General features: G+C 42.9%; 1 protein-coding gene across 1 annotated transcript; it reads left to right on the forward strand.

Moving 5' to 3' along the window:
• Positions 1 to 948: 948 nt before the first annotated feature.
• Positions 949 to 13,519, forward strand: LOC143277043 (uncharacterized). The gene is made up of 4 exons (XM_076581773.1): positions 949 to 1,082; positions 4,285 to 5,780; positions 8,450 to 8,569; positions 12,396 to 13,519. Exons 2-4 carry the CDS (start codon positions 4,334 to 4,336, stop codon positions 12,878 to 12,880), a joined length of 2,052 nt encoding a protein of 683 aa, XP_076437888.1. The 5' UTR covers positions 949 to 1,082; positions 4,285 to 4,333; the 3' UTR covers positions 12,881 to 13,519.
• The last annotated feature ends 594 nt before the right edge of the window (positions 13,520 to 14,113 follow it).

Consider the following 14,113-nt stretch of genomic DNA (forward strand, 5'->3'; position numbering starts at 1 on the left):
TAGGGAGAGAGACTCACTGACAGGCAGACAGACAGACAGAGATATTATACAGACAAATCGGGCTCAGATGTTTTTATGGTAAAAGGAAAAGCAGCAAGCCCTTTCACCACACCCATACAAAAGGCAAAAGCAAAAGCAGAAGAATAAAGAATGTGAGGAGAGAGAGGGAGGGAGAGAGACAGACAGATTGAGGCAGAGAGACAGAGAAAGACCAGAAAGATACAGAGAGATGTACAGACGCAGAAACTGAAACTGGAAAAGAAAGAGAGACGGAGCAATGATTATACGATAACAGAGAGAGACAGACACAGATAAAGAAGAAGAGGAGGAGGAAGAAAAGAAGGAGGAGGAAAAGAGGAAGAAGGAGGAGGAGTAGGAGAATGAGGAAGGAGGGAGAAGAAGGAGGAAGAAGAAGAAGGAGGAGGAGGAAGAAGAAGGAAGAGGAGAAGAAGAAGAAGGGTGAGGAGGAAAAAGAGGAAGAAGGAGGAGGAGGAAGAAGGGGGAGGAGGAGGAAGAAGGAGGAGGAAGAAGAAGGGGGAGGAAGAAGAAGAAAAAGGTGGAGGAGGAAGAGACGGAGGAGGAGGAGGAGGAAGAAAAATAAGAATTGGAAGGAGAAGGAGGAGGAGGAAGAAGAAGGAGAAAGAGGAGGAGGAGAAGAAGAAGGTGAAGGAGGAGGAGAAGAAGAAGGAGATTTAAAAAGAAAAAGAAAAAAAGGAAGAGGGCGAGGAGGAAGTGAAGACGGGGGAGGTGGGGGAGGGGGAGACGGAGACAGGAAGACGAGAGGAAGAGGAGGCGAGAAAAGGGGGGAGAGAGGGAGGAGAAGGGAGGGAGAGGGAGGAAAGGGAGAAGAGGAAGGGAGGAGAGGGAGGGAGGAGAAGGAGAAGGGAGGAGAGGGAGGGTGCTGAGTCTCCGCTACAACTATATAAGAAGCCAACAGACGATTATCTGCCCTTTTACAGAACCCCAGCCCTGAACAACTGAACCAGAAGGGCCGCGAGACAACAGAGAGCGCCAAAACATCTCTGTCGCGGAGCCTTCCACAGCCTGGGGCTGAGCTCCGGTTTGTGATAGAGGCAACAGAGGTTGGTCCATTTGTTAAGGTCTTCTTCTTCATAATAATAATAATAATCTTCTTCTTCTTAATAATAATAATAATCTTGTTGTTGTTATTATTATTATTTGATTTCACAAAAGCGTTTGACTTCATCAATCAGGAAATATTGCTTCAAAAATTGAAATGTTATGGTATTGACGATAACTGCTTATTGTTTCTCAGGTCTTACCTAGAAAACCGTATTCATTCTGTCTATTACGTGGCTTTATTTCTTCCAAAAGGCATGCTCCAAGAGGAGTATCATAAGGGTCAATTCTAGGCCCTCTCTTATTTTCCTTGTATATCAATGATCTACCTTTATCAATTCAGCATGCAATGTGTGATTTATTTGCTGATGATACATCAATACAATATGCTAGTCACAATAAAGACGAAATTAGTTATCTGAATGCCAGCATGAAATCTGTCGAAAACTGGTGTGATGATATGATATGGTCGTGCACCCTGAAAAGACAGAATGCATGTTAATTTGTCCTCGTCTGAAAAGACAGAACATGAAAGAAACACAACTTAACATAAAATATAAAGACAATATTATTAAGCAAGTTACAAAGCATATGCTATTAGGCATTACTATTGATCAAAATCGTGGCAGAAACATATGCATTGCCTTATAAAACAAGTATCATCTAGTGTATTCCAATTGTCACAGATCAAACACTTTCTTGATAATCATTCTAGACACGTGCTTTACTTTGCCTATGTCAAGTCTCGTCTCAGCTATTGCTCGATTATTTGGGGTAAATGTCCTCCTTCTACATTAGAGCCACTTTGCTCTTTACAAAAACGTGCCATTAAGATGATTAACCATGTAAATACCACAGGCGGATCTGTGCACAATATGTACAAAGAACTTCAAATATTACCTGTTCATCTACTTATTAGATATAACACATTGAATCTTATGCATAAGATTGTTCATAACGCATGCTCACAATATTTAAAATCATTATTTTGTTTCCAGTTCCAACGTAAATCAGACAGAGCTATTGTCCCAAACCCTAAAACTGATGATTTAAGATGAGTCTCTCATTTGATGGAAGCATAGAATGGAACATTGCTTCCAAAGACATGTCGTCAAATTCCATAATCATTATCATTATCGTCATCTTCTTCTTCTTCTTCTTCGCGGTATATTGCAAATGCTTGCTTGTACTCAGTCCACTAGCTGCCATGCCATGATGAATGAAAAACTGAATGTATGTGTGATCGTGCTAGCAAATGAACACTAAGTGCTGTGTGTGTTTGTGTGTGTTTGAGTAGTGGGCGTGAATGTGTACGTATGTCTTTGTTTGCTTGTTTTATAATTGTGTGTGTGTGTGTGTGTGTGTGTGTGTGTGTGTGTGTGTGTGTGTGTGTGTATGTACGTACGTACATGTAATGTACCAATTGTTCTTTTCATCGCTTTGTTACCTTTGATAGACTATTCCAGTTACTATTCTTATTCGTCGTCCTTATTATTTTGTTTTATTTCATTTTATTTCTTTATTTTTATGCTTTGTGTCGTTAAAAGGGCAGAGTTGTAAAAAGGCCTTTACTGCGCCTAATTCTTTACCCATTAAAGATTCAATCAATCAATCAATCTTCTTCTTCGTCATCATCATCATCATCATCATCATCATCATCATCATCATCATCTTCTTCTTCTTCTTCTTCTTCTTCATAATCATCGTATACTTCTTCCTCTTCTTTCTTTCTTTCTATCGTTTTTATTTGTTTAATGTTTTTTTGTTCAACAGCGAATGTGGTGAAGCGAATATGGGTCATTCCACACACTTTTACACCTCCTTCAGACTGAAAGTACTGCTTCAGTCACCGATATCATGAAACGACTGTGCACGCCAGCTGGTGATCAGACAAAATCACCAGTCGTCATTGTCGCTTAGTTATTCTGATAAATCATCAGTCCGAATTTCTGTGACTTCCGCTGTCTCATTTGTTGCCATTTGTTTTATTTATGCTCAATGACACTTTGTATCGTAACAGTCTGGTGCCTCATAATACCGTACTATATGTGATAAAACGTAGTATCGTAACAGTCTGGTGCCTCATAATACCGTACTATATGTGATAAAACGTAGTATCGTAACAGTCTGGTCCCTCATAATACCGTACTATCTGTGATAAAACTTAGTATTGTAACAGTCTCTTGCCTCATGATACCACACTATCTGTGATCATCAAAATTAACCACCACACTATCTGTGATCATCAAAATTAACCACCACACTATCTGTGATCATCAAAATTAACCACCACACTATCTGTGATCATTAAAATTAACCACCACACTATCTGTGATCATCAAAATTAACCACCACACTATCTGTGATCATCAAAATTAACCACCACACTATCTGTGATCATCAAAATTAACCACCACACTATCTGTGATCATTAAAATTAACCACCACACTATCTGTGATCATCAAAATTAACCACCACACTATCTGTGATCATCAAAATTAACCACCACACTATCTGTGTGTTAAAAATAACCAAAATCTCGATTCTGACACCGTGGAAGAATCGGTCATGCGTTGGCCTTGTGGTCCAGTGTTCACCAGGGATCAGGGTTCGAGGCCCCGTTTCGGCATGGTGTTGTGTCCTTGGGAAAGGTCCTTTACTCCGATTTTCATGTCCTTGGGAAAGGTCCTTTAGCCCGATTTTCATGTCCTTAGGAAGGTCCTTTACTCTGATTTCATGTCCTTGGGAAAGGTCCTTTACCCCGATTTTCATGTCCTTAGGAAGGTCCTTTACTCTGATTTCATGTCCTTGGGAAAGGTCCTTTACTCTGATTTCATGTCCTTGGGAAAGGTCCTTTACTCTGATTTCATGTCCTTGGGAAAGGTCCTTTACTCTGATTTCATGTCCTTGGGAAAGGTCCTTTCCTCTCTCCTCCCAGGTGTGAGTATATGTACCTGACTTGAGGTGGGGAAGGTTATAACGGCGGAAGGAGAGGACTGGGCCCCGCCTTCCAATGCCAAGTTCTAGACAGTCGATTTGTATGAAATTCACTGGCAAGACGGCCGTAAAAGGCTGTGAGACCTTTAACCTTTTCCTTTAAGATCATACCGATTCTCTGCCAAAGGTCAGTCTTGACCACTGTCCACTCCTACATGTTCTGTCCCGTCAGATCAGCTTCTGTTTTTCTTTTTGGCATTTTTCAGATAAATTTTAAAAAAGAAAAAGAAAAAAACGACAAAGCCATCTCTGCAAATGAGACCAGAACTGTCCAGCATGCTTCTCAAACTCCCTGCTATCGTCTTCAGCTGCTGTGTCGTGCTGCTTCCAACCCACACTGGTTCTCTATCTCCTACGGCATCCCTGACAAAGCCACGCTCACAGGGACACGCCCGCAGCTCAGAGAGAGACTCCCCCACCACCACCACCACCACCACAGGCAGAAACGATGCAGTCAGTGACCTTTCAAAGGGAAGCGACTCACTCCCATCCAACCCCCCACCACCGGAAAGGAAGCACCCTTCAGCGAATGTCGCGGGTTTGGGGCGTGTCACTGAAGCGTTAAAAACAGGAGTCACGGGTTTTGGGCGTGTCACTGAAGCGTTAAAAACAGGAGTCACAGGTTTGGGGCGTGTCAGTGAAGCGTTACAAACAGGAGTCACAGGTTTGGGGCGTGTCACTGAAGCGTTAAAAACAGAAATCACAGGTGCTGAGAATAGCAAGGAAATGTTAAAAACAGAAATCACAGGTGCTGAGAATGACAAGGAAATGTTAAAAACAGAAATCACAGGTATTGGAAATGAAATTCAAACGTTAAAAACAGAAGTCACAGATGTTGCGAATGACCCTGGAGCACTGAAAATAGAATTCACAGGTGGGGGGAATGAAATTAAAACGTTAAGAACAGATACCACAGGTCTTGGTAATGACAACAAAACGTTAAAAATGGACGACGGTCAGACATCTCTGCACCAGGACCAGGGACAGGGCAGGTCGTGGGGGGGTCTGAGGAAGACCGCCAGTGGAGTGATGACTGCAACGTCCGAGACAACAATGAGTCTGTCAGCGTCTGCAACAACCCCAAGGCGTAATTCAACATCAGGGGAAGAGACGTCACTGACATCAGGGGAAGAGACGTCACTGACATCAGGGGAACAGACGTCACTGACATCAGGGGAACAGCCGTCACTGACATCAGGGGAACAGACGTCACTGACATCAGGGGAACAGCCGTCACTGACATCAGGGGAACAGACGTCACTGACATCAAAGCAAGAAACGTTACCATCATCATCGTCAACATCAAGAAAACAACCGTTACCATCATCATTGACATCGTCACGGGCATCAAGGCAGGAATCATCAATATTGAAGCAAGAACCATCAGCAACATCATCACTGCTTTCAAGGCAAGAACTGTCACCAACATCAAGGCAAAAACCATCATCATCATCATCATCATCATCAACAATATCAAAGCAAGAACCGTCACCAACAGCATCACCGACATCAAGGCAAAAGCTGTCACCAACAAGGCAAGAGCTGTCATCGACATCAAGGCAAGAGCTGTCACCAACAAGGCAAGAACCATCGCTGACGTCATCTCAGACGTCATCAAGACAAGAACTGTCAGCGGCAGCATCAGCCAGTGACGTGGCGGTTCCACAGCCCTTGATGGCGTCACTCGTTCTGTCCCAAGCAGGTGATCCTCTTGTTTGTTGTTGACGTTGTTGTTGTTATTAATGGTGGTGGTGGTGGTTGATGTGGTTATTGTGGTGGTGGTTGGTGGTTGTGGTGGTTGATGTGGTGGTGGTGGTGGTGATGGTTGATGTGGTGGTGGTGGTGGTGATGGTGGTGGTTGATGTGGTGGTGGTGATGATGATGGTTGATGTGATGGTGATGGTTGATGTGGTGGTGATGGTGGTGGTGATGGTTGATGTGGTGGTGATGGTGGTGGTGATGGTTGATGTGGTGGTGATGGTGGTGGTGATGGTTGATGTGGTGGTGGTTGTGGTTGATGTGGTGGTGGTGGTTGATGTGGTGGTGGTGGTGATTGTGATGGTTGATGTGGCTGCGATAGTGGTGATGGTGGTGGTTGTTGTGGTGGTTGATGTGGTGGTGGTTGTTGTTGTTGTAGTGGTGGTGGTTGTGGTGGTTGATGGGGTGGTTGATGTGGTGGTTGATGTGGTGGTGGTGATGGCGGTGGTTGTTGAGGTGGTTGCTGTGGTGGTGGTGGTGGTGATGGTGGTGGATGTGGTGGTGGTGGTGATGGTTGATGTGGTGGTGATGGTGGATGTGGTGGTGGTGGTGATGGTGGTGATGGTTGATGTGGTGGTGATGGTGGATGTGGTGGTGGTGGTGATGGTGGTGGTGGTGATGGTGGTGGTGGTTGATGTGGTGGTGGTGGTGATGGTGGTGGTGGTATTGCATTGTGCCCGAACACAGAGAAATCCGTTCTGACATAGAGCAACACAATGCAAATACAATACAGCACAATACAACACAATATAGTACAGTACAGTACAGCACATTACAACACAATATAGTACAGTATAGTACAGCACAATACAACACTATATAGTATGGTACAGCACAATACAACACAATATAGTATGGTACAGCACAATACAAAACATTGCAAATACAATACAGCACAATACAACACAATATAGTACAGTACAGTACAGCACAATACAACACAATATAGTACAGTATAGTACAGCACAATACAACACAATATAGTACAATACAGCACAATACAACACAATATAGTACAGTACAGTACAGCACATTACAACACAATATAGTACAATACAGCACAATACAACACAATATAGTATGGTACAGCACAATACAACACAATATAGTATGGTACAGTACAGCACAATACGATACAACACAATACTAGACAATGCAAAATAATACACAACAATGCAATGTAATACGACACAGCACAACACGAAGCGACGCAATAAGACGCGACGTAAGTACAACTAAAAACAACACGACACCACACCACACTAAACCAAACAACACAACACAACAGCACAGCACAGCACACAACACAACACACCACGCCATGCTAAATTACACCACACCACACAACACCACACCACACCACACAACACCACACCACACCACACAACACCACACCACACCACACCACACAACAACACACCACACCACACCACACAACAACACACCACACTAACACAACACACCACACAACAACACAACACACAACAACACACCACACAACAACACAACACACCACACAACTACACACCACACTAACACCACACCACCCAACAACACACCACACAACAACACACCACACTAACACACAACAACACAACACACCACACAACAACACACCACACTAACACCACACCACACTAACACACCACACAACAACACACCACACAACAACACACCACACTAACACACCACACAACAACACACCACACCACAACACACCACACAACAACACACCACACTAACACCACACCACCCAACACAACACCACACCACATAACACCACACTCACACCACACCACACAACACCACACAACACAACACAACACCACACCACACTAACACCACACCAAACCACACCACATAACAACACACCACACCACACAACAACACACCACACTAACACCACACCACACAACAACACACGACACTAACACAACAACACACCACACCACACAACAACACACCACACCACACAACACCACACCACACTAACACAACAACACACCACACCACACAACACCACACTAACACAACAACACACCACACCACACAACAACACACCACACTAACACAACAACACACCACACCACACAACACCACACCACACTAACACAACAACACACAAACACAAATGAGTCTGTTTCTTCTTCTTCTCCTCATTGTTCTTCTTCTTCTCCTCGTTCTTTTTCTTCTTCTTCATAATCATCTTCTTCTTCTTCATAATCATCGTCTTCTTCTTCTTCTTCATAATCATCGTCTTCTTCATAATCATCGTCTTCTTCTTCTTCTTCATAATCATCGTCTTCTTCATAATCATCGTCTTCTTCTTCTTCTTCTTCTTCTTCATAATCATCGTCTTCTTCTTCTTCTTTATAATCACCGTCGTCTTCTTCTTCTTCTTCTTCATAATCATCGTCTTCTTCTTCTTCTTCTTCTTTATAATCACCGTCGTCTTCTTCTTCTTCTTCTTCTTCTTCATAATCATCGTCTTCTTCTTCTTCTTCTTTATAATCACCGTCGTCTTCTTCTTCTTCTTCTTCATAATCATCGTCTTCTTCTTCTTCTTCTTCTTCATAATCATCGTCGTCGTCTTCTTCTCCCTAATACCTTCAGCCGCCAAGAAGAGGACTCCAGTAAAGTCCACGACAAGCCGGAGCAACAAGGGAAGCAATTCCGACAACAAGGGAAACAACCCCGGCAACATGGAGACAACTACACCCACAGGTCTTACAGGTGAGTTCCACTTTCAGTTCCAAAGAGCCTTCACCGCGTTCGGACAAATTCATATGCGCTGCACCCAAATCTGCTTGGTAGAGGTCTGACCAGCTGCTTCATTAACCCAGCGTGCTGACTGTATCAACCGTGTCCCGATTTACATTCATATTTAGGTACCAGTCAGAAGGTACCAGTCAAAGGATAGGTACCAGTCAGTCAGAGGATAGGTACCAGTCAGAGGATAGGTACCAGTCAGTCAGAAGATAGGTACCAGTCAGAGGATAGGTACCAGTCAAAGGATAGGTACCAGTCAGTCAGAAGATAGGTACCAGTCAGTCAGAAGATAGGTACCAGTCAGAGGATAGGTATCAGTCAGAGGATAGGTACCAGTCAAAGGATAGGTACCAGTCAGTCAGAAGATAGGTACCAGTCAGAGGATAGGTACCAGTCAGAAGATAGGTACCAGTCAGTCAGAAGATAGGTACCAGTCAGTCAGAGGATAGGTACCAGTCAGAGGATAGGTACCAGTCAGTCAGAGGATAGGTACCAGTCAGAGGATAGGTACCAGTCAGTCAGAAGATAGGTACCAGTCAGTCAGAGGATAGGCACCAGTCAGTCAGAAGATAGGTACCAGTCAGTTAGAGGATAGGTACCAGTCAGTCAGAAGATAGATACCAGTCAGTCAGAAGATAGGTACCAGTCAGAGGATAGGTACCAGTCAGTCAGAGGATAGGTACCAGTCAGAGGATAGGTACCAGTCAGAAGATAGGCACCAGTCAGTCAGAAGATAGGTATCAGTCAGAGGATAGGTACAAGTCAGAAGATAGGTACCAGTCAGAAGATAGGTACCAGTTCAGTCAGAAGATAGGTACTAGTCAGAGTGGATATCTTCTTGTTTCATTCTGAAGTCAAACTTCAGGAGAAAGCGCTGGATGGACTGGAGTTCGAACCGAGACCCTCGCGGCCAATACATTACATTGTACTGTATTTTGCTGTATTCAATTGTATGGAAATGTACTTGTTGTACTGTATTTTGCTGTATTCAATTGTATGGAAATGTACTTGTTGTACTGTATTTTGCTGTATTCAATTGTATGGAAATGTACTTCTTGTACTGTATTTTGCTGTTTTCAGTTGTATGGAAATGTACTTGTTGTACTGTATTTTGCTGTATTGTGTTGTATTGCGTTGTTTTGCATTGCAGTGGGTTGTATTGCATGGTATTGTATTGTACTGTACTATACTGTGCTGTACTGTATTGTATCGTATCATACTAAATTGCATTGTATCGCATTGTACTGTATTACATTTTTTGTATTGCATTGTATTCTGTCGTATTGTATTGCACTATATTGTACTGAACTGTTTTGTATTGTATTCTGCTGCAGTATATTGTACTGAATTGCATTGTACTGTGCTGTGCTGTATTGCATTGTATTGTAATGCACTATACTGCACAATACTGTATAGTATTGTATTGTACTGCCCTCAACTGCCCTATACTATACTGTATACCATTATATTGTACTGCATTATACTGTACTGTATATCATTGTATTGTACCTGTACTGCACTGCTTAATACTGTACTGTATATCATTGTATTGTACCTGTACTGCACTGCTTAATACTGTACTGTATATCATTGTATTGTACCTGTACTGCACTGCTTAATATTTTACTGTATATCATTGTACTGTACTGTACTGTACTGTACTGCTTAATACTGTACTGTATATCATTGTACTGCTTAATACTGTACTGCTTAATACTGTACTGTATATCATTGTACTGTACTGTACTTTACTGTACTGCTTAATACTGTACTGTATATCATTGTACTGCTTAATACTGTACTGCTTAATACTGTACTGTATATCATTGTACTGCTTAATACTGTACTGCTTAATACTGTACTGTATATCATTGTACTGCTTAATACTGTACTGCTTAATACTGTACTGTATATCATTGTACTGTACTGTACTGTACTGTACTGTACTGTACTGTACTGTACTGTACTGCTCAATACTGTACTGTATATCATTGTATTGTACCTGTACTGCACTGCTTAATACTGTACTGTATATCATTGTATTGTACCTGTACTGCACTGCTTAATATTTTACTGTATATCATTGTACTGTACTGTACTGTACTGCTTAATACTGTACTGTATATCATTGTACTGCTTAATACTGTACTGCTTAATACTGTACTGTATATCATTGTACTGCACTGCACTGCACCATACTGTACTGTATAACATTGTATTGTGCTGCACTAAACTGTGCTGTACTGTATTGTATTGTACTGTAATGCACTGCTTATTAATGTTGTACTGTATAGCATTGTATTTCAATGCACTATACTGTGCTGTACAGCAGTGTATTGTACTGTACTGTACTGCACTGTACTGTACTGTATTGAATATCATGGTATTATACTGCACTGTACTGTACTGTACTGTATTGAATATCATGGTATTATACTGCATTATACTATACTGTACTGTATTGAATATCATGGTATTATACTGCACTGTACTGTACTGTACTGAATATCTTGGTATTGTACTGCACTGTACTGTACTGTACTGTACTGAATATCTTGGTATTATACTGCACTGTGCTGTGCTGTACTGTATTGAATATCATGGTATTATACTGCACTGTACTGTACTGTACTGTATTGAATATCATGGTATTATACTGCACTGTACTGTACTGTACTGTATTGAATATCATGGTATTATACTGCACTGTACTGTACTGTATTGATTGATGGAGTCTCCAATCGGACCGACGGATGAGTAGGCAGGCAGCTTATCTGTCGGTGTGTGTCCTCATATGGGAGAAGAGGCCGATTCTGGATGCGCAGCACTTCCCTCAGGTGTTGCAAGGGAAAACGTCTCCAGAAGTTGAACCCTGCTTCCTTCTCTCACGCTTCTCCTTAATGGCCAGCGTTCTCATGTTTTCAAACGTCTTTATGCCACTAGAGCACAGCATCCTCCAGAGACAGCGGTCAAAGGCATCAGTTTCCCAGGAAATGTCTATGTCACAGGCTTTGAGGTTTGTCTTCAAGGTGTCCTTGAAACGCTTGCAGGGTCTTCCAAGTTCACGGTGGCCTTCCTTCAGCTGGCCATACAAAAGCATCTTCGGGATCCTGCTGTCTGTCATGTGGACAACGTGTCCTGTCGAGCGTAGCTGGCACTGGATCAGCAGGCTTTCGATGCTGGGCAGGCCGCTCCTCTCTAGGACCTGGAGGTTGGACACCCTGTCTTGCCACTTTATGCCGAAGATCTTTCGTAGGCATCTCTAGTGAAACTGCTCAAGTTGTTGAATGTGACGGCGATACGTCGTCCATGTTTCACAGCAGTACAACAAGGTGGTCAGCACAACAGCTCTGTAGGTTTTCATCTTGGTGCTGAGCCTGATGCCTTTGTTGTTCCACAGCCTGTTGTTGAGCTGGCATTGGCGATGCGCAGCGGTACTGTATTGAATATCATGGTATTACACTGCACTATACTGTACTGTACTAGTTTGCTTTGTATTGTACTGCATTTTTCTGTATAACATTGTATTGTATTGTTCCTTACTTCAATCTACTGTACTGTATAGTATTGTAGTGTACTTCAATACACTCTGCTATACTGTTTTGTTTTGTAATTGTACTGCATTTTTCTGTATTGCATTGTAGTGTTTTGTAGTGCATTTTAGTGTATTGTACTGTACTCTACTTCATTCTACTATACTGCATAGCACTGTACTGTACTGCACTATACTGTACTGTACTGTTTCCACCTTGTCGCACCCTCACCCTCACCCCCACGCCCCGTCCTAAAGATGACCCCAGCGGTCCCCGTGAAGCCTGTGACTGCCCCGGCCCGGACACCCCCCGGGGCCCCACGCCCAGACTCCAGGCCGCCGTGTCTGCCGTGCTCACTGCCCACTTCGGTCCGTCCAAAGAAGTCATCGTTCCCTTCGACCTGGAACTCGTAGACCTCGCCGACAACTACGACAACGACACTGGGGTCTTCTTCTGCAGTATCCCCGGCACGTACGTCATTTCCGTCCACCTGATGTCCCATCCGGGCTCCAAGGTGAATGCCCGGATCTACATCAACAGTCGCCCCGTGGCGGCACTGTGGGCGGATGACGACAAGAACAGTGGGTTTTACCCGTCGTCAAGTATTCAGACTATCAGTCACCTGGAGTTTGGGGATCAGGTGTATGTCATGTTGGTGGACGGGGGGTATGGAGATAGCTGGGTGCATGCAAACTACAACGCCTTTACCGTGTTCCTTCTCTATGAAGACTTCCTTGGCTAGATACGTTCTACGTATGGATCTGTGTTCTGAACTTAACGTTTTCCTGGTAACAAATACTGATGAAATGTTGACGAAACGTTAACTTCGAAACCTCTGCTGTAAGCCTCTCAACTCTTTTACCGTATTTTTTGTTCTCTATGAAGACTTCATTGGCTAGTAAAGTTCAACGTACGGTCCTGTGTTCTAAAGTTAATGTTTACCTGGTGACAAATATTTAACGTTCAGAGCATGGTCCTGTGTTCTAAAGTTAATGTTTACCTCGTTACAAATACTTAACGCACGAAGCGTGGTCCTGTGTCCTGAACTTAACTTTTATCTACTGACAAAAGCTGTTGAAATGTTGACGAAAAGTTAAGTTCGAAACTGTTGCTGTAACCTTCTCTTGGGAGGCTTCCTTGGCGAGTAAATTTCGACGTTTCGTCCTGTGCTCTGAAGTTAACTTTTACCTGGTGACAAAATACTGTTGAAATGGTGATGAAGAGTTAAGTTCGAAACTTGTGCTGCACTGCTCTCAACTCCTTTAAAGTATTTTCTTTGCTATGAAGACTTAATTGGCTAGTTAAGTTCGACGCATGGACCCGTGTTCTAAAGTTAAAGTTTACCTGGTGACAAATACTTAACGTACAGAGCATGGACCCGTGTTCTGAAGTTAAAGTTTACCTGGTGACAAATACTTAACGTACAGAGTATTTATGTTTGTGTGTATTATATAAAAAAACAAACAAACAAACAAAAAAACAACAACAACAACAACAAAAAACATATATTTATGTTTGTGTGTATTATGTATCTTCATCCTGACCCCACAACGCTACAAGTCCAGTATCAATAAAGCCAACACAAGGACGTTCCCAGGAGCTGATATCGGCAGCGATCATGATCTTGTCTTGGCAACCTTCAAGCTCAAGCTGAAGTGCAAGCGTTGTCCAAGGAATCCCCGTATCCGCTTTGACCTAGAAAAGCTGAAGGACCCCGAAATCGCGGATGTGTTCCAAGCTCAAGTAGGCGGGAAGTTCGCAGCCCTCAACTTAATGGACATCGACGTAGACACCCTTGCTAACAACATCAAAGAGGTGCTAACTACAACAGCTGAACAAGTTGTGGGAAAAAAGCGAAAAAGGATCCAACCATGGGTGACAAATGAGGTCCTAGATCTGTGCGACAAGTGGCGAGAACTGAGGAAAAAGAAACACTCTAGTAATGAAGCCAGGACGAAGCACCAACAGGTGAACA

The sequence above is a fragment of the Babylonia areolata genome, chromosome 33 (genome assembly GCF_041734735.1).
Source record: "Babylonia areolata isolate BAREFJ2019XMU chromosome 33, ASM4173473v1, whole genome shotgun sequence".
Taxonomy (NCBI): domain Eukaryota; kingdom Metazoa; phylum Mollusca; class Gastropoda; order Neogastropoda; family Buccinidae; genus Babylonia; species Babylonia areolata.